Genomic DNA, 23520 nt, shown 5'->3' with positions numbered 1-23520 from the left:
ATAATCAGACAGTCTTTGGGGTTTTCTTTTAACCCTTTGAGGTCTGGCTGTATTGGGTATATCTGACATGTTGGTGTCAGTGGGTATTGCCTGTGTCACAGTGGTATGTGTGTCAGGGTCTACTATACTGTCCTCAGTCCCTTGTGTTTCCTTCTGCTCATGGAGTGTCTCCTTTGGTCCATTGGTTCTGTATTTCTTCACAAACGTAGTGTTTCTCGAGTAGCGTGCTCCTTCTGGAGATTCCACTACTACTTGACTCCCTGTTTTACTCAAAACTTTGTGCGGTGTGGCATTAAAAGGAGTGGTGAACTTCTCCACTTTGTCCTGCCGTACCAGCACCGTGTCGAGATGGAGACATCTCCTGCAGACGTGTTTGCTTGGGATAGTCTTGCTGTCCACAAACTCCCACATACTGCAATCCAGACACACAACCTGCCCTGCCATATCTTAGTCTAGCCTTATTTTATTTATTTAATTAGTTAAAGTCTTTATTCAATGATTATTATCGTTATATTAATTAGTTTAACTAGTTAAGCTATAAATTTAATACAGTATTTTGTAGTTTCCTGCACCTAGTTTAAACCGCTGTCCTAGGTTCAACAGTCACCTACCTGCTGTCCTGTGACATCACTCCTTGATTTTTTGGAAATCGTCGAAGGTTCGGCCATTGCTGATACCGCCTCCAATTAGGTCTGCGCTACCTGGTCACCCGCTGTTTTAAATACTGCCACCGCTGATGATACAGCCTCCAATTAGGTCCACGCTGCCTGGTCTCCCGCTGTTTTAAATACCGCCACCGCTGATGATACCGCCTCCAATTAGGTCCGCGCTGCCTTGTCTCCCGCTGTTTTAAATACCACTGCTGCTGCTGCTGATGATACAGCCTCCAATTAGGTCCGCGCTACCTGGTCTCCCATTGTTTTAAGTACTGCCGCCGCTGATACCACCACCAATTAGGTCCGCGCTACCTGGTCACCTGCTGTTTTAAATACCGCCACCGCTGATGATACAGCCTCCAATTAGGTCCACGCTGCCTGGTGTCCTGCTGTTTTAAGTACTGCTGCCGCTGATACCGCCTCCAATTAGGCGAGGATGCTAGCGCGTGTGCAATGTGCATCCGCCGGTAGTATGCAGAGTAGGCAGAGCATGACATCAATCAGCATGCAACACTGATTTAACTTTTAACTCTGGCGCTGCCATTTCTGGAGCTCAACGCTCCAGCTAATGACCTCGCTTAAGCTCACACAGCTGAACACGTGTTCAGCAGCAGGAGGGCACCCCTACCCCCCCCCCCTCCCACCAGCGCTTTTTAAAGGGATCATCAAATACTTACAGGTTAGTTGCTGGTTGATTTCTTCTGGCTATTGGTATGATTCTGCAAGTGCTTTCCATAGTTGTTTCAAGTTGCAAAAGTCTGCAGAGTGTGGCGTGGCTGGTGCTGAAGGACTTTTTCCTGACTTCAAGGCTTCTGCACAAACCACTTGCTGACAGACATGGGTGCACTAGTATGAATTCACCTTCGAATACAGCATGATTTGGAGAATGAACAGAGGCCATGTAGAGCAAGACAAGCTGCTGGAACAGGGAGGAGGAGGAGGGTGTGAAGGGCTCTCAGCAGGAGGCCATATCCGCCCAGGGTGTTGGGGAGCAATTTTCCTACCTGCACCTCGGTGAGGAACAATGTATGAGATGTCTGCGCTTCAGCAAGGACGTCCTCACTGAAATCTGCCACCTGCTGCAGCCACAACTGCAACCTCAGAGCAGGCAAGGACCGCATCGCAAGTGACCGTGAATGTGACCGTGGCTATGAACTTTTATGCGTTGGGTTCCTTCCAGGCTGAAGCTGCAGATATTTGCAACATCTTGCAGTTTGCCCTCCACTGTTGCATAAGGGAGGTAACTGAGGCTTTCTATTCAAGAGAGCTGACTACATTTCATTCTCTCTTGCCAGAGAGCAGCAAGAAGAGCGAGCACGCGGCTTCATGAGGATTGCAGGCTTCCCATGGTGCAGGGTGCCATTGACTGCACGCACATCGCTTTGCGGGCACTGCATGTCAACTCTGCCATATACCGGAGCCAATGTCCTAGGGGAAGTGTTTGCTAGTGCTGTGGGGGAGGGTTTAAACTAAAATGGCAGGGGGTTGGGAACCTGAGCAGGGAGACAGAGGAAAGGGAAACAAGGATAAAAGCAAAAGATAGGAAGGAGAAAAACAAAAGTGGCAGTCAGAGAAATTAACGGTTTAAATCAAACATGGCCACAGTAAATAATAATTCTAATAGGTCTAAGAGCGTTAAAAAAACAAGCCTGAAGGCTTTGTGTCTTAATGCGAGGAGCATTTGTAATAAGGTGGATGAATTGGCTGCGCAAATAGAAGTAAACAAATACGATTTGGTTGGGATTACGGAAACATGGCTCAAGGAAGGCCAGGACTGGGAACTCAACATCCAGGGGTATTCGATATTCAGGAAAGATAGGCAAAAAGGAAAGGGAGGTGGGGTAGCATTACTGGTTAAAGAAGGGATTAACACAATTGTAATGAAGGATATTAGCTCTGATGAGGTGGAATCTGTATGGGTAGAATTGAGAAATACTAAGAGGAAAAAAACGTTAGTGGGAGTGGTTTATAGACCTCCAAACAGTAAGGCAGAGGTTGGGGATGGCATTAAAAGAGAAATTAAAGAAGCATGCAATAAGGGCACAGCAGTCATCATGGGTGACTTTAATCTACATATAGATTGGGCCAACCAAATGAGTAACAATACTGTGGAGGAGGAATTCCTGGAGTGTTTACGGGATGGTTTCCTGGACCAATATGTCGAGGAACCAACCAGAGATCAGGCCATCTTGGACTGGGTATTGTGTAACGAGAAAGGATTCATTAGCAATCTTGTTGTACGAGGCCCCTTGGGTCGGAGCGATCATAATATGATCGAATTCTTCATTAAGATGGAGAATGAAGTAGTTGACTCGGAGACTAGGGTCCTCAATTTAAATAAGGGAAACTATGATGGTCTGAGGAGCGAGTTGGGTAGGATTGATTGGGGAATGGCACTCAAAGGGTTGACGGTGGATAGGCAATGGCAAACATTCAAAGACCGAATGGATGAACTACAGAATTTGTTCATCCCAGTTTGGCATAAAAATAAAACAAAAAAGGTGACCCAACCGTGGCTAACAAGGGAAATTAGGGATAGCATAAGGTCCAAGGAGAGGGCATATAAATTGGCCAGAAAAAGCAATAATCCTGAGGATTGGGAGCAGTTTAGGATTCAACAAAGGAGGACAAAGGGATTAATTAAGAAAGGGAAAATAGAATATGAGAGTAAGCTTGCAGAGAACATAAAAACTGACTGTAAAAGCTTTATAGATATGTGAAGAGAAAAAGATTGGTGAAGTCAAGCATAGGTCCCTTGCAGTCAGAATCGGGGGAATTTATAATGGGGAACAAAGAAATGGCAGACCAACTAAATACATATTTTGGTTCTGTCTTCAGAAAGGAGGACACAAATAACCTCCCAGAGATGCCGGGGAACAAAGGGTCTGATGAAAGGGTGGAACTGAAAGAAATCAGTATTTGTAGGGAAATGGTGTTAGGAAAATTGATGGGACTGAAGGCCGATAAATCCCCAGGGCCTGATAATCTACATCCCAGGGTACTTAAGGAAGTGGCCCTAGAAATAGTAGATGCATTGCTGATCATCTTCCAGAACTCGATAGACTCTGGAACGGTACCCATGGATTGGTGGGTAGCTAATGTTACCCCACTATTCAAAAAAGGTGGTAGAGAAAAGGCGGGGAATTATAGACCGGTAAGCTTGACATCGGTAGTGGGGAAATGCTAGAGTCCATTATAAAAGATGTAATAGCAGAGCACTTGGAAAGCAATGACTGGATCGGACAAAGTCAACATGGATTTACAAAAGGTAAATCATGCTTGACTAATCTACTGGAATTTTTTGAGGATGTAACTGGTAAAATAGATAAGGGAGAACCAGTGGATGTGGTGTATTTGGACTTTCAGAAGGCTTTCGATAAGGTCCCGCATAAGAGATTAGCGTGCAAAATTAAGGCACATGGGATTGGGGGCAAGGTATTGACTTGGATAGAGAACTGGTTGGCAGACAGAAAGCAAAGAGTTGGAATAAACGGGTCATTTTCCGAGTGGCAGGCAGTGACTAGTGGGGTACCGCAAGGATCGGTCCTAGGACCCCAGCTGTTCACAATATATATTAATGATCTGGACGAGGGAATTGGATGTAATATCTCCAAATTTGCAGACAACACAAAGCTGGGTGGGAGGGTATGCTGTGAGGAGGATGTCGTGAAACTCCAGCACGATTTGGACCGGTTGGGTGATTGGGCAGAAACATGGCAAATGCACTATAATGTGGATAAATGTGAGGTTATCCACTTTGGTGGCAAAAACAGGAAGGCAGATTATTATTTGAATGGCAATAGATTGGGAGAAGGGGAAGTGCAAAGAGACCTGGGTGTTCTTGTGCACCAGTCGCTGAAGGTAAGCATGCAGGTGCAGCAGGCGGTTAAGAAGGCAAATGGTATGTTGGCCTTCGTAGCAAGAGGGTTCGAGTACAAGAACAAGGATGTCTTGCTGCAGTTGTACAGGGCCTTGGTGAGACCACACCTTGAGTATTGTGTGCAGTTTTGGTCGCCTTACCTGAGGAAGGACGTTCTTGCCATGGAAGGAGTGCAGCGAAGATTCACCAGGCTGATACCTGGGATGGCAGGAATGACGTATGAGGAGAGATTGTGTCGATTGGGCTTATACTCACTGGAGTTTAGAAGATTGAGAGGGGATCTCATCGAAACCTATAAAATTCTGTCAGGCCTGGACAGACTAGATGCAGGAAGGATGTTTCTGATGGCTGGGGAGTCCAGAACCAGGGGTCATAGTCTAAGGATAAGGGGTAAGCCATTTAGGACTGAAATGAGGAGGAATTTCTTCACCCAGAGAGTGGTGAACCTGTGGAATTCTCTGCCACAGAGGGCAGTTCATTAAGTATATTCAAGAAAGAGTTGGATATATTTCTTAAGGCTAAAGGGATCAAGGGATATGGGGAGAAGGCAGGGACTGGGTACTGAATTTGGATGATCAGCCATGATCTCATTGAATGGCGGAGCAGGCTCGAAGGGCCAAATGGCCTACTCCTGCTCCTATCTTCTATGTTTCTATGTTTCAAAAGGGATTCCACTCCCTCAACATCCAGCTGGTGTGCGACCATAGGCAGCAAATCATGCAGGTCAATGCCCAATATGCAGCAGTCATGCTAAAGGCAAATCGTGTCTGACTAACTTGATTGAATTCTTTGATGATTGAATTGTTTGAGAATGGTTTGAGATGGTTGCTCATGGTAGTGCAGTAGATGTATATATATGGACTTTCGGAAAGCATTTGACAAAGTGCCACACAGGAGGCTTGTTAAGAAGACAGAAGCCGATGGAATTAAGGGAAAAGTAGCGGTATGGATTTGGAATTGACTCAGTGACAGGAAGCAGAGGATGGTGGTGAATGAATGTTTTTCAGACTAGGATGTGGTTTGCAGTGGTGTACCCCAAAGGTCAATTTTGGGTCCATTACTCTTTTTAATTTTTATAAACAACCTACACCCGGGTGTAGGGACCAGCATTATAAAGTTTGTAGATGATATGAAACTTTCAACATCGTCGATAGTGATGAGAATAGTTGTAGACTTCAGGATGACATAGACAGGATGGTTAAATCGGCAGAAGCATGGCAGATGGAGTTCAATGCAGAGAAGTATGAAGTGAAGCACTTTGGGAGGACTAATACGAAAAGAAAGTATAGTATAAATGGCACGATTTTGAAAAGTGTAGATGAGCAGAGAAACCTTGGTGTTCATATACACAAATCCTTAAAGGTGGCAGAGCAAGTTGATAAGGTGGTTAAAAAAGCATATGGGTTACTTGGGTTTATAAATAGAGACATAGAATATAAAAGCAAAGAGGTCATGCTCAAACTTTATGAATCACTGGTTAGGCCTCAGCTGGAGTATTGTAGACAATTCTGGGCACCACACTTCGGGAAAGATGTAATGGCATTAGAAAGGGTACAGAGGAGGTTTACCAGGATGTTACCAGCGATGAGAGACTTCAGTTATGAGGAACGGTTGGTAAAGTTGTTCTCCTTAGAATAGAGAAGGTTAAGAGGTGACCTAATAGAGGTTTTCAAGACGATAAGGGGTTTTGATAGAGTAGATAAAAGCTGTTACCTCTGGCGAGTGGGTCAATAACCAGTGGTCATAGATTTAAAATCATTGGCAAAAGATCTAGAGGGGAGATGAGGAGAAATTTTTTCACTCAGAGAGTTGTCGGGATCTGGAACGCGCTACCTGAAAAGGTGGTGGATTCCATAAATAATTTTAAAAGGGAGTTGAACAGGTACTTGTGGGTGAGGAACTTACAGGGCTACGGACAAAAAGCGGAGTTATGAGACTAAGCATGACTGCTCTTTCAAAGAGCCAGCGTGGGCACGACGGGCCGAATGGCCTCCTCCTGTGCTGTAAGTTTCTATGATTTGGGTTGTTTAAACTATTCTGCTCCTGCTGGCCCCATAAAAATAACTTTAAACTGATCTGGCCCTCTTCAGCTGTACCGCTGGATAATACTTGGTGGAGTGTGCACGGTACAGCTCCACCCAGTTGTCTCCAAAAATTGCAATCGGGGTCCTATGTACATCGTAGGATTGTATATGAAAAGGGCCCATTGCCTGAAATAGACGAGCGTTCAAGCCAAATTGTATTTAGATGTGTATATTGTGTAACCACTTTTACCGTTCACTATCGTTACACTATAGTTATCACTGTTAGATCGTTTCCCTATAGTTATCACTGTTCACATTGTTGTATCACTGTACGAGGTCGCCTCTTGTCACGCTGCTATACCTGGGCTGACCACTGCCGACTCCGCCCATGGCTCCACCTACCTGCCCGGGTATAAAGGTGGTCGACTGGCTGGTATTCCTCCTTCTTGGATCCGATCACCCACGAGGGTGGGCTCTGTTATTTAGTCAATAAAAACCTATAGTTACTTTCTTAACTCGTCGCTTTTCATTGGACGAATTGATAGGTATATATATCATATATATACAGATTTATGCCAGATTCTGATTGACATCTGAAGACAATCGGAAGATTTTAACGGTGAGAAATTATGAACTGTGCAGGAGCGGATTTAGGTATCAGTGTACACAAATCACTAAAACCGAGTGCACAGGAACAAACAGTAATTTAAAAAAGTTAATAGAATGCTGGCCTTTATCTCAAGCAGGTTGGAATTCAAAAGTGAGTAACTGATGCTTTAGTTGTACAGAGCTTTGGTCAAACCCCATCTGGGATACTGCATTCAATTTTGGGCACTGAACCTCAGGAATGATATATTGGCCTTGGCGTGAGTACAGCGCAGATTCATCAGAATGGAACCAGGGCTTAAAAGACTGCATACACTTGAGTTGTATTCAATGAGTTTATTGAGAAGGTTGAGGGATGATCTAATCGAGGTGTTTAAAATGATTAAAGTATGATTAAAGGAAAACTATTTAATCTGGTGGAGGAATCCAGAACAAGAGCAGAATCTTAAAATTAGAGTTAGACTATTTAGTACTGAAATCAGAAAGCATAGGATAGTGAAAATCTGGATCTCTCTCCTCCAAATGGCTGTGGATGCTGAGTTAATTGAAATTTTCAAGACTGAGATCGTTAGATTTTTGTTTGGTAAGGGTATCAAGGAATATTGAGCCAAGGTGGGTAAATCAGCCATGATCTAACTGAATGGTGGAACAGGCTCAAGGGGCTGAATGGCCTACTCCCATTCCTTTGTTCGCTTCATCTCAATTATTTTTTACTTTTACATTTTAGACATAGCTAAGATACTTCACATAAAAAAAAATATTATTAGGTAACGTCTTGTTTAACACAAATACCAGGCAGGAATATTGTTGTCCCTAAAACTGGTCTAACCTGAGCTGCCTGTGCTTTCCAGATAAATATATCAGCATACCTGTACAGGACTGGTAAACTTGAGAAATGTGAAATTGGCACAGACCTTCAATCAGAAAGACACTGGGGTAGAGACTGGTGCCTTTGTTCTCCTTCCCCCAGCACTTACCCGAGGACCACTGCTGGCGAAGCAGGCGTCTCAAATTCAAGTCTGCTACATGGGCAAGCCGTCTCTGGAAGTATGACAGGTGACAGCAGCTCGCCCCTATTATTACGAGACCAATGTCCAATTTCTGGTGAGCTTCAAGCCTCCTGCCTCGGGTGTGCAGGTCAGTTATGCGCCCGAAAATGGGCCATAATTAATTTTTACCCCACTGTTTCTAAACATTCCACAGAAACACAAACCTGTTTACGCAGCTTGCACTTATTCTGTATTCAACTGCCATGTAATCTTTTCCCAGGCGACCATCATGGATTGGTGGGGCGTGAGGCCATTTCTTAGGGCAATGTGCAAGGTTCCTCACAGAGCCATCTGTAGGTCAGCTGCCTGAACCAACTCAGGTCATTTACATATCTTTATTTAACAGCAGCAGTACTCCTATGTGGCTTTGAAGATGTTAGCTCTCAGGGACTCACCACCAGTCTTTGGATTATTTTGCTTATAATTTCATACATGCCAACCTAGAAAACTGGCAAAAGATGACTGACTGCTTCAAAATAGGTCACAAAGCTGACAGACCAAAACAGTCCTAAATAAAGACCTTATGATGAATGGAGATGATAGGCTAGACTGATAGTTCAGTGGGGATGGGTTTATCATAATTTACGCTGCAGATATACCCAAAAGTCCATCACTTTTATTACAAGAGGAAAAAAAATCTATTGCAGTTTGCAGCTGCAGTGGAGTTAGAACTTACTGAAGGGAAATGCAAGTGTTGAAGGCATGAGATTTATTTGCCTTGGGGCTTCCTCAGAAAATTTTGATTTTGACACTTCATTTGGTGGATTTTCTGACGTTTTAGAACTCACTTTACTTCTGCATTTCAAGCCAAAAATAATTTCTCCCAGAGTGGCTTTTTAAATATGAAAGTGAAAATAAAAGTAGTTGTGCAGACACATCTGATAATAGCAGACAAATGCTTAACCTGAAATAAAAGCAGAAAATGCTGGAAAACGCTCAGCATGTCAGGCAGCATCTGTGGAGAGAAACAGAGTTAACATTTCCAGAAAGCTCTATTGAGGAAAATTAAATTTCCTAAAAGTTGAATTTTAGCAGCTTACATGTTACATATAACTTTTTCAGGACAGATGCTAAACATACCTGTAATTACAGCTCCCAAAAATCATCAGCTGTTATGAGAACATTTTTACCTCAATTTATTTATAAATGAAGTGGGAGAAAGTAATGTTTGACTGGTTGCTTCCAATAGCCTTCAGGCTCACCATCCAACCAATCTGATTGATTCCAGGGTGTCCGTATCAACCAGTGAAAATAGGCTATTTTTTCTTGTAAAACGCTGATAAGCTGGCACAGGCTAAGACACCGACAGAAGGCATGTGGGTACTTTCTATTGTAAGTGGAGCTTTCAGGAATGAGGAAGACTAGCAAATGACTTACTGTAATCTAATTCTTTGAAGGAAACTGTAATCTTATATTAAAAGAAACTACTTTAGGCCTGCTCCTCATTTTTATGTCCTGGTCTGGCTTGAAAACTGTGTTTTACCCTCTCATCATTTTACTGTAAACAGTTTTGTATCCAGTTTTTTTAAATTTTTTTTTTTTACTGTTAATGGTTCATTGCTCTAACACATCTCACTGCTGACTTCGCTGGTCAGAAGAACCGAGAGGTGCCACATGGTAGGTGTTTAAGGATATGATACAAAAATATAGGTGATTGTCACCGGATACCCATAGTATCAATGTTCCTATTGACTTTCCCAATTAGATGATAGCTAACTGTATCAACAGTACTACTGCAGGATGCCTCCACATACATCAGCATTGTATTTTTATACTGCAATTTTTGTTAGATATATATATATATTTTTAATTAATCAAAACATATATATGTATTTCAGCACATTAGCAGCAATAAGTATTGGAACATAGAAATGTACAGGGCTGGATCCATCTCGTCAGTCCCAAAGTTCAAAAATTGAATGCTCATTTCATCAGTTGTGTCCCTCAATTTTCGCAACAAATGCCTAACTCCCTCTTAAAAATACTGATGTTATCAGCTATGTTGGCCAGTCCATTCCAGTTATCCTCTGTAGTTGTTGACACAATCAATTGCATCATTCTCCTCCAATGCCTCACCCTCATTGTCCAGCTCAGTGGGATTGCACTCACTTGGTTCCACTCTTAACATATGCAATCTTAGCCAGAGCATCTCCAAGAATGGCTTCTCTTCCTGCACCCACAGTGTTAACTCCAGGGACCCCCAAGGATCTATCCTTGGTCCTTTCCTCTTCCTCATCTACACATTGCCCCTTGCGACATCATCCACAGATATCGGGTCAGTTTTAGCTGATGACATCCAGCTCTATCACTCCATCGTCTCTCTCGACTCCCCTGTATTGTCAGATTGCTTGTCCAACATCCTGCTTTGGATGAGGTGCAGATTCTTCCAGTTGAACATTGAAACCATCATTTTTGGCCCACGCAACAAACTCTGTACCCTTGCCACCGATTCCATTCCCTTCCCCGGCCACTGTATCTGATTCATTTACAGTCAAATGTGTCAATTCATCCTTTTTCTATGATAAATAAATATAAAAACAGCAGATTTTGGATGAGTACATTTCTTTTATTTGCCCATTCCTATTTCCTCAAAGTGAGCCAGTGGGACTGGAGTCAAGTGTAGGCGGCATGTTCCTCCTGAAGGATATTAGTTTTTATGAATCCAGCAGCTTTTGCAGTCATTTTCCTGGTGCCAGCCCACAAATTGAATTTTATGAATTCAGATTTCAAAATTTGCTATGGTGGAATTTGAACTCGCAGCCTCTTGGTTGCTAGTCCAGTACCATAACCACCAGGCTATCATACCCCCAATTGGGGAAGCATCTGTAAAAATACCAGTTGAGTTTTTTTCAATTCAAATTTAATTCTAAACCCCAATAAAACATAATAAGAAACTGACAAACAAGTGGAATTTGCATACTTCAGTGTAAAAGCAAATTTCATAATGCAAAAAAACTCAAACAATAAAACTGAAATACATTCATAATTTTTTGGTAAAATGATAACAGCAGATAAGGATATCGTATTGTACTTAACCCAAGCCCACATCTATTGATTACCCATTTATGCTATTTGCATATTTGCATGGCATCTTCAGGGTGCTATCTGAATGATCTTTGCATATGTCAACTTCACTGAGAGTCATTTAGTTTTATTTCGTACAAAAATGTGTCAACCTTCTGCTGTTTTGAGAAACAAACTTCCAGCCATCGAGCTTGGACTACGACTGCTGTGGGATTCTCCTGTAGGCAGCTTCGCAACTCCTAGAGCCAGGGCACACAATATGATCAGTGAGATTCTGTTACACTATCACTCATTACTTACAAAAGAATGGAAGTATGAAGCTGCACAATTGCACTTCCACCTTTCACCAATCCTTGTTAAGAGACCCTCCAATCTAGCTTCTGCCCCACCCACAGTACTAGGACTATACTGTTCAGTCACAAACAACGTCTGTATAACTGTGACCATAGCTTACTTACTATGTTTCTTTCTTCCCAGCCACCCCGCACCCCCTCCCCAGCCTCTTTGACCTCTTTGCCACCTTTGACCACTCCATCCTCCTCAAATGTCTCTAATCTGCAGCCTACCCATGTGTCACTGGTTTCTCCCTGTCCTGCACATTCCTGTTTCAATACAGGGATTACAACTGATACATGTCTCCAATGTTTCTCCTCTGCCCACACGGTCATCTCCAGTATACCCCAAAAGTTCATCCTTGGTCCATTTTCCTTCACCATTTACATGCTACCCCTTGGCAATATTATCTGGAAGCATGGGGCTATTACATACAGCACAGAAACAGGCCATTCGGCCCAACTGGTCTGTGCTCGTATTTATACCCCACACATGTCTCCTCCCATTCCATCTGCCTCATCTCAGCCTTTCACCATATCTTTCTATTCCCTTTTCTCTCATGTACTATTCTAGTTTCCTTTTGAAAGCTATTTGCCTCAACCACTTCCTGTGGTAGCGAGTTCCACATTCTAACCACTCTCTGAGTAAAGAAATGTCTCTTTATTTCCTATTGGATTTATTAGTAACCATTGTATTTATAGCCCCTAGTTTTGGATTCTCCCACAAGTGGAAACATTCTCTCCACATCTACCCTGTCCAACTCATTCATAATTTTAAAGACCTCTATCAGGTCACCTCTAAGTCATCTACATTTTCTAAAGAAAAAAGCCCCAACCTGTTCAATCTTTCCCGATAGCTGTAATCTCTCAGTTCTGGTACCATCCTTATAAATCTTTTTTGCACTATCTCCAGTGTTTCTATGTCCTTTTTATAGTATGGAGACCAGAACTGTGCACAGTTTTCTAAGTGTGGTCTGACCAAGGTCCCATACAAGGTTAACATAACTTCACTACTTTTGAATTCTATACCTTTAGAAATAAATCCCAGGGCTTTATCAGTTTTAATTGCTTTGTTGACCTGTGATGCTTCTTTTACTGATTTGTTTACCTGTATCCCTAAGATCCCTTTGCTCTTTTACCCCATTCAGTTTCTTTTTTTCTAAGGTGTAAGTGATGTTTCTATGTTTCCTACCAATGTGCATCACCTCACAGTTATCTATGTTAAAATTAATTTGGCAATTAACTGCCCAGTCTGCAAGTTTTCTAATGTCATCTTGTATTGTATTGCATTCTTCCTCAGTGTCAGCTATATCCCCCAGTTTGGTATCATCTGCAAATTTTGATATTAGACATAAAAGATAGGAGCAAGAGTAGGCCATTCGGCCCCTCAAGCCTGCTCCGCCATTCAATGCGATCATGGCTGATCATCCAAATTCAGTACCCGGTCCCTGCTTTCTCCCATACCCCTTGATCCCTTTAGCCTTAAGAAATATATCCAACTCCTTCTTGAATATATTTAATGAATTGGCCTCTACTGCCTTCTGTGGTAGAGAATTCCACAGGTTCACCACTCTCTGGGTGAAGAAATTCCTCCTAATTTCTGTCCTAAATGGCATACCCTTTATCCTTAGGCTGTGACCCGTGGTTCTGGACTCCCCGACCATTGGGAACATCCTTCCTGCATCTAGTCTGTCCAGTCCTGTCAGAATTTTCTAAGTTTCAATGAGATCCCCTCTCATTCTTCTAAACTCCAGCGAGTTACTTGTTCCCAAGCCAAATCATTAATGTAAATTATAAATAACCGTGGTCCCAGCACTGATCTTATGGAACACCGCTTTCTACCTTCCTCCAATCTGAATAACTACCCTTTACTCTCTGCTTTCTATCTTTTAGCCAATTTGCTATCCATTCAGCTATTTGTCCCCTGACTCCACATGTCCTAACCTTTGTCATGAGCCTACTGTGTGGTACCTTATCAAAGGGCTTTTGAAAATCTAAGTATATGACATCTACTACATTACCCTTGTCTATTCTTTCTATTACCTCTTCAATGAATTCTATCAGGTTAGTTAAGCATGACTCAGCCTTTCGGAATCCATGCTGACTTTTTTATTCTATTTGCTGTCTCTAGATGCTCTTCTATCGCTTCTTTTAGTATAGATTCCAGTATCTTTCCTATCATTGACTTTAAGCTGACTGGTCTATGGTTCCTAGGTTTTGTTCTATCTCCCTTTTTGTATCTAGGAGCAACATTAGCTGTCTGCCAGTCCTCTGGCACCATCCCCTCTTCTATGGAACTTCCATAAACTAGTGCCTTTGCTATCTCCTCCCTAGTTTCCTTGTGCATGCGTGAATGCATATCATCCAGGCCTGGGGTTTTATCCTCTTTTGGTTTAGCTAGTTTGTCAATTATTTTCTCCCTTTCTATCCCAACTGTGTTAATATTCTTTTTAAGCTCATCCTCTGGTGAAGAGCCTATTTTGTTATCTTCTTTAGTAAAAACTGAGGTGAAGTAGTTATTCAATACTTTTGCCATTTCTCTGCCATTACCTGTGAGTTTATCTTGCTCATCCTTTAGTGGCCCTATCCCTACTTTAATTTTCCTTGTGTTATTTATGTGTCTATATAACACTATTATTTCTTTTTATATTCCTTGATAATTTGGTTTTGTAATTTCTCTTTGCCTTCCTGATGCTTTTATTAAAAACTTCTCTCCCAAGTTCCTCGTATTCCCTTTTGTCCTCCTCTCCTTCGGTATCTAAATACTGCTTTATATGTCTTTTTCTTCAGATTCATAGTTGCTTGCTTGTTTTTGGCTTTTAGTGGAATACATTTCTCTTGAACTCTATTGATTATCCTTTTAAAGATTTCCCACTGTATTTCTGTCTCTTTGTTTTTCAAGATTTTCTCAGTTTACCTTCTTTAGTTCCACTCTCAGTTCTTCATAATTTGCTCTTTTCCAATCTATTACCTTAGTCTTGTCCTACTTATGTCACTCTCAATTCTAATTTTGAATCTTACTATGTTGTGATCACTACTACTATACTAAGATGCTCTCCTACTCTTACTTCTCCTATCTGTTCTGATTCATTACCCATTACAAGATCCAGCAGTGATTCTTTTCTTGTTGGACTTCTTACATACTGAGTGAGAAAAAGAGTCCAGTATACACTATAAAAACTCGATTCTCTTTTCTACTTTCACTACTTTTTCCTGCCAGTTTATTTGGGGGCAGTTGAAATCTCCCATGATTATTATTCTATGCCTGCTGCTCACCTTGTAGATTTTGCCTACATATTTCCTCCTCCAATTCCCTTCCACTATTTTGTGGTCTATATTATACCCCTATTCGGGTAATGGATTCCATCTTATCTTTTAACTCAATCCATATGGATCCATATCTTACTGCTAGTTACATCCTTTTTTTCTACTGCCATTGTGTTATCGTTAACTAGTACAGCTACACCACTTCCCCATCTTCCTTCCTAAATGTGTTATATCCTGCAATATTTCGTTGCCAGTTCTGTTCTCTATGCAGCCATGTTTCAGTCATCCCTACTATATCCGGATCCTCTCTACAAATTAATCCCTTCAGTTCATCCATTTTGTTTTGAATACTACATACATTGCTGTGCTAGCAGTTTAAATTGCTTTTATTTATTATTCCTCTCTCTTTGTTTTTAGTAGTGATTTTGCCTTTACACGCTATGACTTTATCCGATCTCTGGCCATTCATGTTATCCTTATTCCTGCCTTTAGTGTGTCCTTTACTCTCTTATCCTGATTCTTTTATTGTTAGGTTTCTGTAATTTCTAGCAGTTCCCTCTCCCCATGTTATTAGTTTAAAGTCTTATTTACAGCCCTAGTTATCATTTCCGCTAGGACCATGGTCCCAGCCGGCCCAATGGTACAGCTTCTTTCTGTCCCAGTACTGGTGTCAGTGTCCCATGAAATATATGCTGACAACCTTTCTGCCTGCTTCATTGATCCAAACACAATACTCTCCAGCTGCCTGTATAACATCAAGACCTGGATGTGTCAAAATTTACTCCAGTCAAAACTGAACCCATCATTTTTATCATAACAACAGAAAATGCTGGAAACATCCGTGGAGAGAGAAACAGAGTTAACGTTTCAGGTCGATGACCCTTCGTCAGGACTTTTTCCAGTTCTGACGAAGGGTCTTCGACCTGAAACATTAACTCTGTTTCTCTCTCCACGGATGTTGCCTGGCCTGCTGAGTTTTTCCAGTGTTTTCTGTTGTTACTTCGGATTTCCAGCATCCGCAGTATTTTGCTATCCCATCATTTTCATCACCTGCCAGCAACTACATAACTCTGGCCTTGACTTCAACAACCTCCTTGGCTACTACCTGAGGCGAAGACAGGAGATGCAAGATCTTGGCATACTGCTCGACCCCAAGATTTTTCCACCATCTGCTCTGTTAATAAAAGCACTTTCTTGCACCTCCACCTTACTGCCTGCCTCAGGCCCTACTCCTCACTCACCACAACTGAAATCCTGGTCCATGTCTTCCTCAAGTCAAGCTTATCCTTCTTTAATGCTCTTCTAGCTCAGTCTTCTAGCTGACCTCCCCTGTTTCAACCCTCCTCTTGTTAAAACTCATTCAGCCCATATCCTCACCCACACAAACTCCCATCATTCTTGTCCTCTTCGAGCTTTACTGGCTTCCCATGACCTAGCAGGTTGACTTCAAAATTCTAGTCTTTGCTTTCAAATTCCTCTGTGGCCTCGCCCCAGCCTGTCTCAGTGGCCTCCTTCAGCCCTATGTGCTCAAACACACCCAGCAATCCTCAAATACTGGACTAGATTCCTTACCCGCCATCATTGGTGGCTGCTTATCCTTTCCTAGTTACCTTCACCTTGTCACTTCCCTTGTTGCTTTCAAAAACCTTCTCAAAACCATTCTCTTTAACCATATCTTGGGCACCCCTCCTTAATCTTCCCTTATTTTCCATTTTTCCCTCCTGCTCAATGTCTAGTGTTTTTCCCTCCTCAATGGAAATCACTTCAAGACATCTTCCTGTACATTTGGAGCATTGTAGAAATGCAAATAGTTTGTTTTAGGAACAGTATGAAGTAACATGCAATTGTGGGATAGTGACTACAAGGAAAATTGAAAATATAAATGAAAATAAAGGGAAAATTTACTATAAACTGATATTGTTTACCTGCACTTGGCTGGAATCATCCACTTGTGCCACAATATGAGTGGTTTCAGCACAGACATTCTGATCCACGTTACCATTATAAGTGCATTCTCATTAAGGAAAGTAATCACCACAGAAAGAAAATCACAGTAATTCACAATTGAATGTGCAATAAATTCACAATTGAAAAGAATGTAGTCAGCACCTTATGAAATAAGAATTGGTACCCACAATATTCTCTCTAACAAATGTGAAAAGTTCATGGATTTCCTCATCTCCAAGATGGAAACCAATTGTTCAGTTGCCAATTGTCCCCTTCTTCTTGCCCAGTAAGCCAAAATGCCCCCCGTTCCATCCCTGCCCTAGCCTTGAACCCCCATGTTCTCCCTCTGCCTGCTCGGAGCTCGTCTCATCTATGAGATCTACCTTGGACTCCCTTGATCCCATTCCCACTAAACTGCTAATCATCCAACTTCCCTTCCAGGATCCTATTTTAGCTGATATTATAAATAGTTTCTTCTTTTCAGTCATTGTTCCCCAACCTTTCAAAAACACGATCATCATACCCCCCCCCCACTCAAAAAACAAACGTTAACCCATCTGTCCGCACTATCCTGGCCACCATCTCCAATCCCCCATCAGCCGCCTTGTCCCATTCCTGGAATTCTCTCCACAAAGCCCTCTCTGTTTCTTCATCTCCCTCTGCTCCTTTAGGACTCTTCTTAAAAACCACCTCTTTGACTCATCATCATCGGCAACCACTTGAATTCGAGTATGTTATGTCCTTCATCAGTCATCTACTTGTGGGTCTTCAGGTGGCTGTGGAGGCCAATCCGAGATCCACAGACTCTACTACAGTGTGGGCATGTAAGACTATTGGTAGTGACTGGAGTATGGCTCTTCTTAAGTTGTTGTCTCTCCTTACGGCGCTGGCGTTTATCCTCAGCGGCATGCTGGAGATTCTTTTCATGTAGTGCGGCACCGTTGTGGATGCATTTTCTCCAATTGTCTCTGTCCAGTGCGATTTCCTCCCAGTTATTAATATCGATATGGAACTTTTTAAGGATTACTTTGATGTTATCTTTGTAATGCTTCTTTTGACCACCAGGAGACCTCTGCCCTTCCTTCAACTGGGAGTACAGAACCTGTTTTGGGAGACGTGAGTCTGACATGCGAATGACATGTCCAATCCATCGGAGTTGATGCTGCATGATGAGCGTAGTGATGCTGTAGATATTGGCCTCTTCAAGTATACTCCAGTTGGTACGCTTGTCCTCCCAGCTGACCCTCAAGATTTTGCGTAGAGAGCGTTGGTGGTATTGCTCTAAGGCTTTGAGATGTCTACTGTACGTAGTCCAGGTTTCAGCTCCATATAAAAGGGTGGGAAGGACGATGGCTTTGTATACAAGAATTTTAGTTTGGACTTGGAGGTCATGATTTTCAAAGACTCTCCTCCTCAGTTTAGAAAAGGCTGCACTTGCACAACTCAGGCGGTGATGGATTTCAGAATCAATGTCAGCTTTGGAGGATAAATGGCTACCAAGATATGGAAAGGTGTTGACATTTTCAAGGGTGTTATTATCAATCTTTATAGAGGGAGGAGTTGCAAGCTGATTAGGTAATGGCTGGTGGAGCACCTGGGTTTTCTTTATATTCATGGTGAGGCCCAGAAGTTTGTAAGCTCTGGAAAAAGCATTCAAGGTGTTTTGTAGATCATGCTCGGAAAGAGCTGTGATGGCGTTATCATCTGCATACTGTAACTCCATAATGGTAGTGATGGAGACTTTGCTCTTGGCCTTAAGCCTGTTGAGATTGAAAAGTCGGCCATCAGTACGGTAAAGGATTTGAATTCCGGTGGGCAGATCATTGCCGATGAGATGGAGGGTAACTGAGATGAACACTGCAAAAAGGGTTGGAGCAATGATGCAGCCCTGTTTTACTCCTGTCTCAACTGTAAAGGGCTCTGAAATAGAACCGCTGCTGCTGAGAACTGCTGCGGGCATGTTGTCATGTAGCAGCCTCAGAACTAAGATGAATTTATCGGGGCAACCAAGCTTAGACAAGATATGCCATAAAGTCTGGTGGTGGACGGTGTCAAAAGCTTTAGTTAAGTCTATGAAAGCTATGACTACGCTTTTGTTCACCCTTCCCAATCTCTCCTTTTTGGCTCAGGGTCGTTTTTTCTTATGCCTCTGTGGAGTGCCATGGGACATTGTTTTACTTTAAAGCTAGCTATATAAATGCATGTTGTTGTTCCCTTCTTCAACCTAAATTGATTTATGGCTATAAGGATCCCAATGTGAAATGATCTGAGGCAATATTAATCTAGTTCCTAGTTGGTATGGGTCTACAGCACAAAGTGCCTATACTTTGGCACAACATGGTTGTCTGAGAGTGGTCATACCATTAGCTAGTAATTGAAAATCTAAAAAAATCATATGTTCCAACTCTTTTGAGCAGAATGGATCAGTCTAAGTGGGAAAAAGAAAAGTCTGATGTGTCCACAGAGGGAAACACAAGACCACATCCATTTCTAGAAATGGCATACCAACTGTATTTGAGATTGGGTTCAAATTCTGATTCTCCATCCTGGTTCTGGTGGGGGAAGGACAGAGACCGCAAAGACAAATTTAGAGCCGCTTGTCTCATGGTCTTCTTCACCACAGGATATAATTTAAGTTCATGAACCTGGACTTCCTTGAATTTTTTTCTGGTTAGTTTGTCCTTTTCCAATAAGCCTTAGTAGTGGCATTAGCATCCAGTTACTTCGAGCTCAAGGGCTTCTTTGCTGCAGCTTCTTGAAATGATTAATGGTGATGTGATTATTACTGACCTCTGCTTTTGGACGGCTCAACTTACGCCTGCTCTTAAGTTGAGACTCACTGAAATGGAACACTGTTGTAACTATAAACAATTGCCAGCATAAACCTGTTTAAAATCCATTTGAAGCCAAAGTCCAAAAATAGGCTCTATTCATTTCAGCATTCTTACTGTGTTCTGAGTGGACACAAGTCCAAAACACCAAAATGGCTTCTAATTGGAAGTACTTCACTGAGAAAAGACACAGCATGGGAAAATATAGACATTGACATGAATCAGTCATTCATGAAAGAAAGACTTATGAAATAATACTGAGCGGCCTGCGGGTGGCGTTGTCCAGGGAGAGTATAAATACTCGGGCACGGGCCCAGCTTGCGCAGGACATTCTTAACAGGAACTAGTGATGGACACAACTAGACCTCCATGTTGTAAAACAGTTGATTAAAGCTTTGTTTAACGCTTAGACCAAGTGCTTAGTACAGGAAACTTTGTGCTATCCGGTGGTGAGCTATCCGGTAATCTGGAGCCACCGGCAAAAATCAGCAGCCGTTTTTTATTCTTTTTGTTTGTTTTTTTTTGCTTTGTTTGAACAGTCAAGCTGTGCAAGGTCTGTAGCTATAGCAACAGCTTCAGCTGCAGAGCTTGCAGGCCACACCCGAGTCTTTAGAAGCTGTTGCTAAGCAACAGTGTTTGTTGTCAAATACGGAGATAAGAATCTCCGTATCTCTCAACATTAACGCTGGAGAGTACGGCAGTTTTGAGGCAACGGCAGCAGCTCGGTCCCGTGGGTGCCAGATAGCACAAAGTTTCCTGTAGTTTTCTTACGTCAGACATCATGTTGATTTCTCCAATACAACAGGGTTTAGGCATATTTCTTGAGTAATGTAGAGGAAGCTCTACACTACATTTTATTTGTTCTCCAATAACGCTCCCTTGCCTCCATTTATGCTCTAATTCAAGGAGGATGTTCAAACTGACTGCAAAGTAAATTCAAATCAAGTACATTGGGATAACAAAATCATAGAATAAATTAGCAAAACACTAAGGGGGAAAAATTGGGTATCGTCCATTTTGGGGTGCTAATGTCGGCCGGGTGCAAAGTTTAACACCCGGCGCTAATTATTGCCTCAGCGTGCAAAATTTGCCTCAGGCGCTACACACCTCTCTTAAGGCGCTAACATCGGGGAGCGAGGCGCTACCTCAGAACACTACCGAAGCTCAGGCGATGCCAATTACCATGGAAGCCAGACAGACTGGTGCCATCCAGTTCTTAAAGGGGAGGGACCATCTTGCTGGCCAGCCACTCCCTGCTCATTGCAGCCTTGAATATCGGCCTGGAGAGACCTCTAAAGCAACTGTGTTGGAAGTATTAATGGATAGGCCCAGGGAAAGAACTTGGCACTTAGAAACCTCAAAAGTGGTGCTGAGGGCCAAAACTCATTAGGACAGCGTTAAATCTTTCCAGACGTCTCTCACCCTCTCAACCTGCGTGTACCAAAAATTTTGCCGACAAGAAAAGGCAGGAATCGCCCGCCTTTAAATAGTGATCCCCAGCCCCTTCCCAACTAGAAAACGTTCCCCTCTATCTGTCGTTCCTAGCGGCAGGCGCTAACGCAGGGGGCGCGACTCAATATCCGGTCCAGGGTGCTACCGAGGCGTTGCATGTTCGACTGATGTCACGATCTGCGGACGCAGGAGATCGTGGCAGTAGTGTTTAGCACCACCGCAAAACAACTGGTCAATTTCGCGAGCGCCGCTAAAATCACCGCGCTCAGGCATTAGGTTCCAAGCGCCCCGTTAGTGCCCCCCCCCCGGAGGCGCTAACGGGAGGCGGTAACCAACTGAATTTTTCCCCCTAAGATTTCAAAATGTATATACAAAAATAAAATCCCATGTTGTAATCCCATTCTAAATTCTCAGTACAGGATTAAAATGTAAATTATAATTCAGTCACAATTGGGATTGTTCACCATTAATCCATAAGGCTAACTCAATGAAATTGAAAATGCACAACTTAACTATTGGCAAATGGTTACTTCAGCAATGCTGACTGCCATTATTTTGAAACCTAAAAAATATAGTTGAGAGAGAATGACCACAATATATCAGACTACTCACCCCATCTAAAGAAAAAAGATATGTAATCAAATAACGGCTTAGCTTCTTCTTTTCTGATACATTGAAGAAGTAAACACTCACTCCAGACATGAAATCTGGTAGAATGGCTGAACTTTCTGCTGATTGTTCTGCAGCACCGCCCTCTGTTCTATTTCTGCTTGTTTTATCCTCCTTTGCTGAAGAGACTGAGGATCCAGAAGCAGATACGGAGGAATTATGTCTTTTGAAGTAGTAGCTGGTATATTTTGTAAAGGAATGAATCTTTGGAAAAGTTAAATTAGGTTGTTTAATAAAGGAGACCATAAATACAGAGTTCATTAAAAGCATCTTAACCGAAAAGTTACCACATGCTCTATCAAATCACAAAGAGCACTCAGTTAAGAGTCTGGAAGGCTCAATGAATGGACAAGATTGACTTCTTCTTTTGTGTGTACAAAGAAAACAAAACATCAACATCTAATCAAATGGTAAGTCAACTGTATATATTTAAATATCTCTAAATATGTGACTCTCAAGTTTGTTTTTCTTCCTTCTCCCTGTCTATGCCTTCTTTTCACATGCTCCATTCGTAGCGGAGAGGCAGGCAGCTGTATTACCTGTTCCCTACATCTCCTGAAACTGATGGCTAAAAAGGTACATATTGACTGGCTCTCTAAGAATTTATTTTTTGGTCAGCTAGGTGTTTGGCATGCAAGGAAACCTATCACCATGTTTAAGGGGCTCCAAATCAAGTTACTAAGAAATCCACACTAAGGCCAGAATTTTTACTTCTGAGTCGGGTCAGTATGGGCTGCGTAGCGGGTCGAGAACACGATGTCTTGATCAGCCCATTCTTCAGAGCGACTTTAGCGTAATGGTCCCAATTAAACCAGACATATGTGTTCCCCAACCCTATTATAGGGTGCGGGTCTGATGATGTAATCGATGACTCATTTCCAGCACCCATATTTAAAGCAGCCTTGCACACAACTCGTTTGAAGGTTGGTAAAGGAGGGTGGAAGGAGCATTGGAAAGGTTGGAGTTATTGAACAAAGTGAAAAATACGAATATGCAAAGGCAGAGGGCTGCACCCCACTTTATAGATGCCTCACTGTATATTCTGGTTGAGGCAGTACGAGCATGCAGGGAGGTCCTCTTCCCAGCAGATGGGCGCAAGAGACCTCCCCAAGAGACCAAAAGGGCCTGGCTGGAAATAGCAGAGGAGGTCAGCAGCAGGGAGGTCATGAGGAGGACTAGGATCCAGTGCAGGAAGATATTCAATTATCTAATGAGGTCAGGAAAAATGAGTACAAAGCCACACTCACCACATCCCCATCACTCTGCCTGCCCAAGCCTACTTCTGCACATCATTCCTCACACCAACATACCTTCCAGGTCCACCCATCCCTCTCTCTCTATGTACATACTCGCATCCCCATCTGACAAACCACCCCTCACACTCACCCTAATGCAATCATAGCAAGTAACACCACAGAAGGAGGCCATTTGGTATTGTCACCCAACTCCCTCATAGTCACCCTCTACAGATGTAGCCCATCCATTCCTTATACTCATTCCATCACTCTCGCTCAAACTTCTCTTCTTTCCCTCCTTGCAGGAGAAAAGAGCCCACAACAGAGAGAGGGAGAGAACCAGAGGTGGCCCTCCAGTCTTCGCACACCTAACAGCAGCAGAGGAGGGGGCTCTGGCAATCTCGTAAGCTCGAGAGATGCTGGAAATGGGAGACAGAGAGAGGGGGACTTCCCAGCAACCTGGTGACAGAATCACATCTCATAAAGCTACATGGCATACAACAGTCACTCATATGGTGACTGCTGTAAGCAGCCAGTGAAATGTCATC

At 42.6% G+C, this 23520-nt stretch overlaps 1 protein-coding gene across 1 annotated transcript in view; it reads right to left on the bottom strand.

Annotated features, from left to right (window-relative positions):
• Positions 1-11053: 11053 nt before the first annotated feature.
• Positions 11054-23520, bottom strand: part of chd1l (chromodomain helicase DNA binding protein 1-like) — a 156090-nt gene continuing 143623 nt past the window's right edge. The window contains exons 23-25 of the mRNA XM_086007017.1: positions 21705-21915; positions 16764-16847; positions 11054-11478 (exon numbers count right to left, since the gene is read on the bottom strand). Of these exons, the coding sequence (XP_085863143.1) occupies positions 11347-11478; positions 16764-16847; positions 21705-21915 (427 nt within the window). The 3' untranslated portion in view covers positions 11054-11346. The remainder of the gene's footprint in view (positions 11479-16763; positions 16848-21704; positions 21916-23520) is intronic.

The sequence above is a fragment of the Somniosus microcephalus genome, chromosome 14 (assembly GCF_052327205.1).
Source record: "Somniosus microcephalus isolate GS21.2 chromosome 14, FLI_Smic_1.0, whole genome shotgun sequence".
In the NCBI taxonomy this organism is placed as follows: domain Eukaryota; kingdom Metazoa; phylum Chordata; class Chondrichthyes; order Squaliformes; family Somniosidae; genus Somniosus; species Somniosus microcephalus.
Note: the sequence above shows the minus strand (reverse complement) of the source record. Positions and strands in the feature narration are given on the sequence as shown.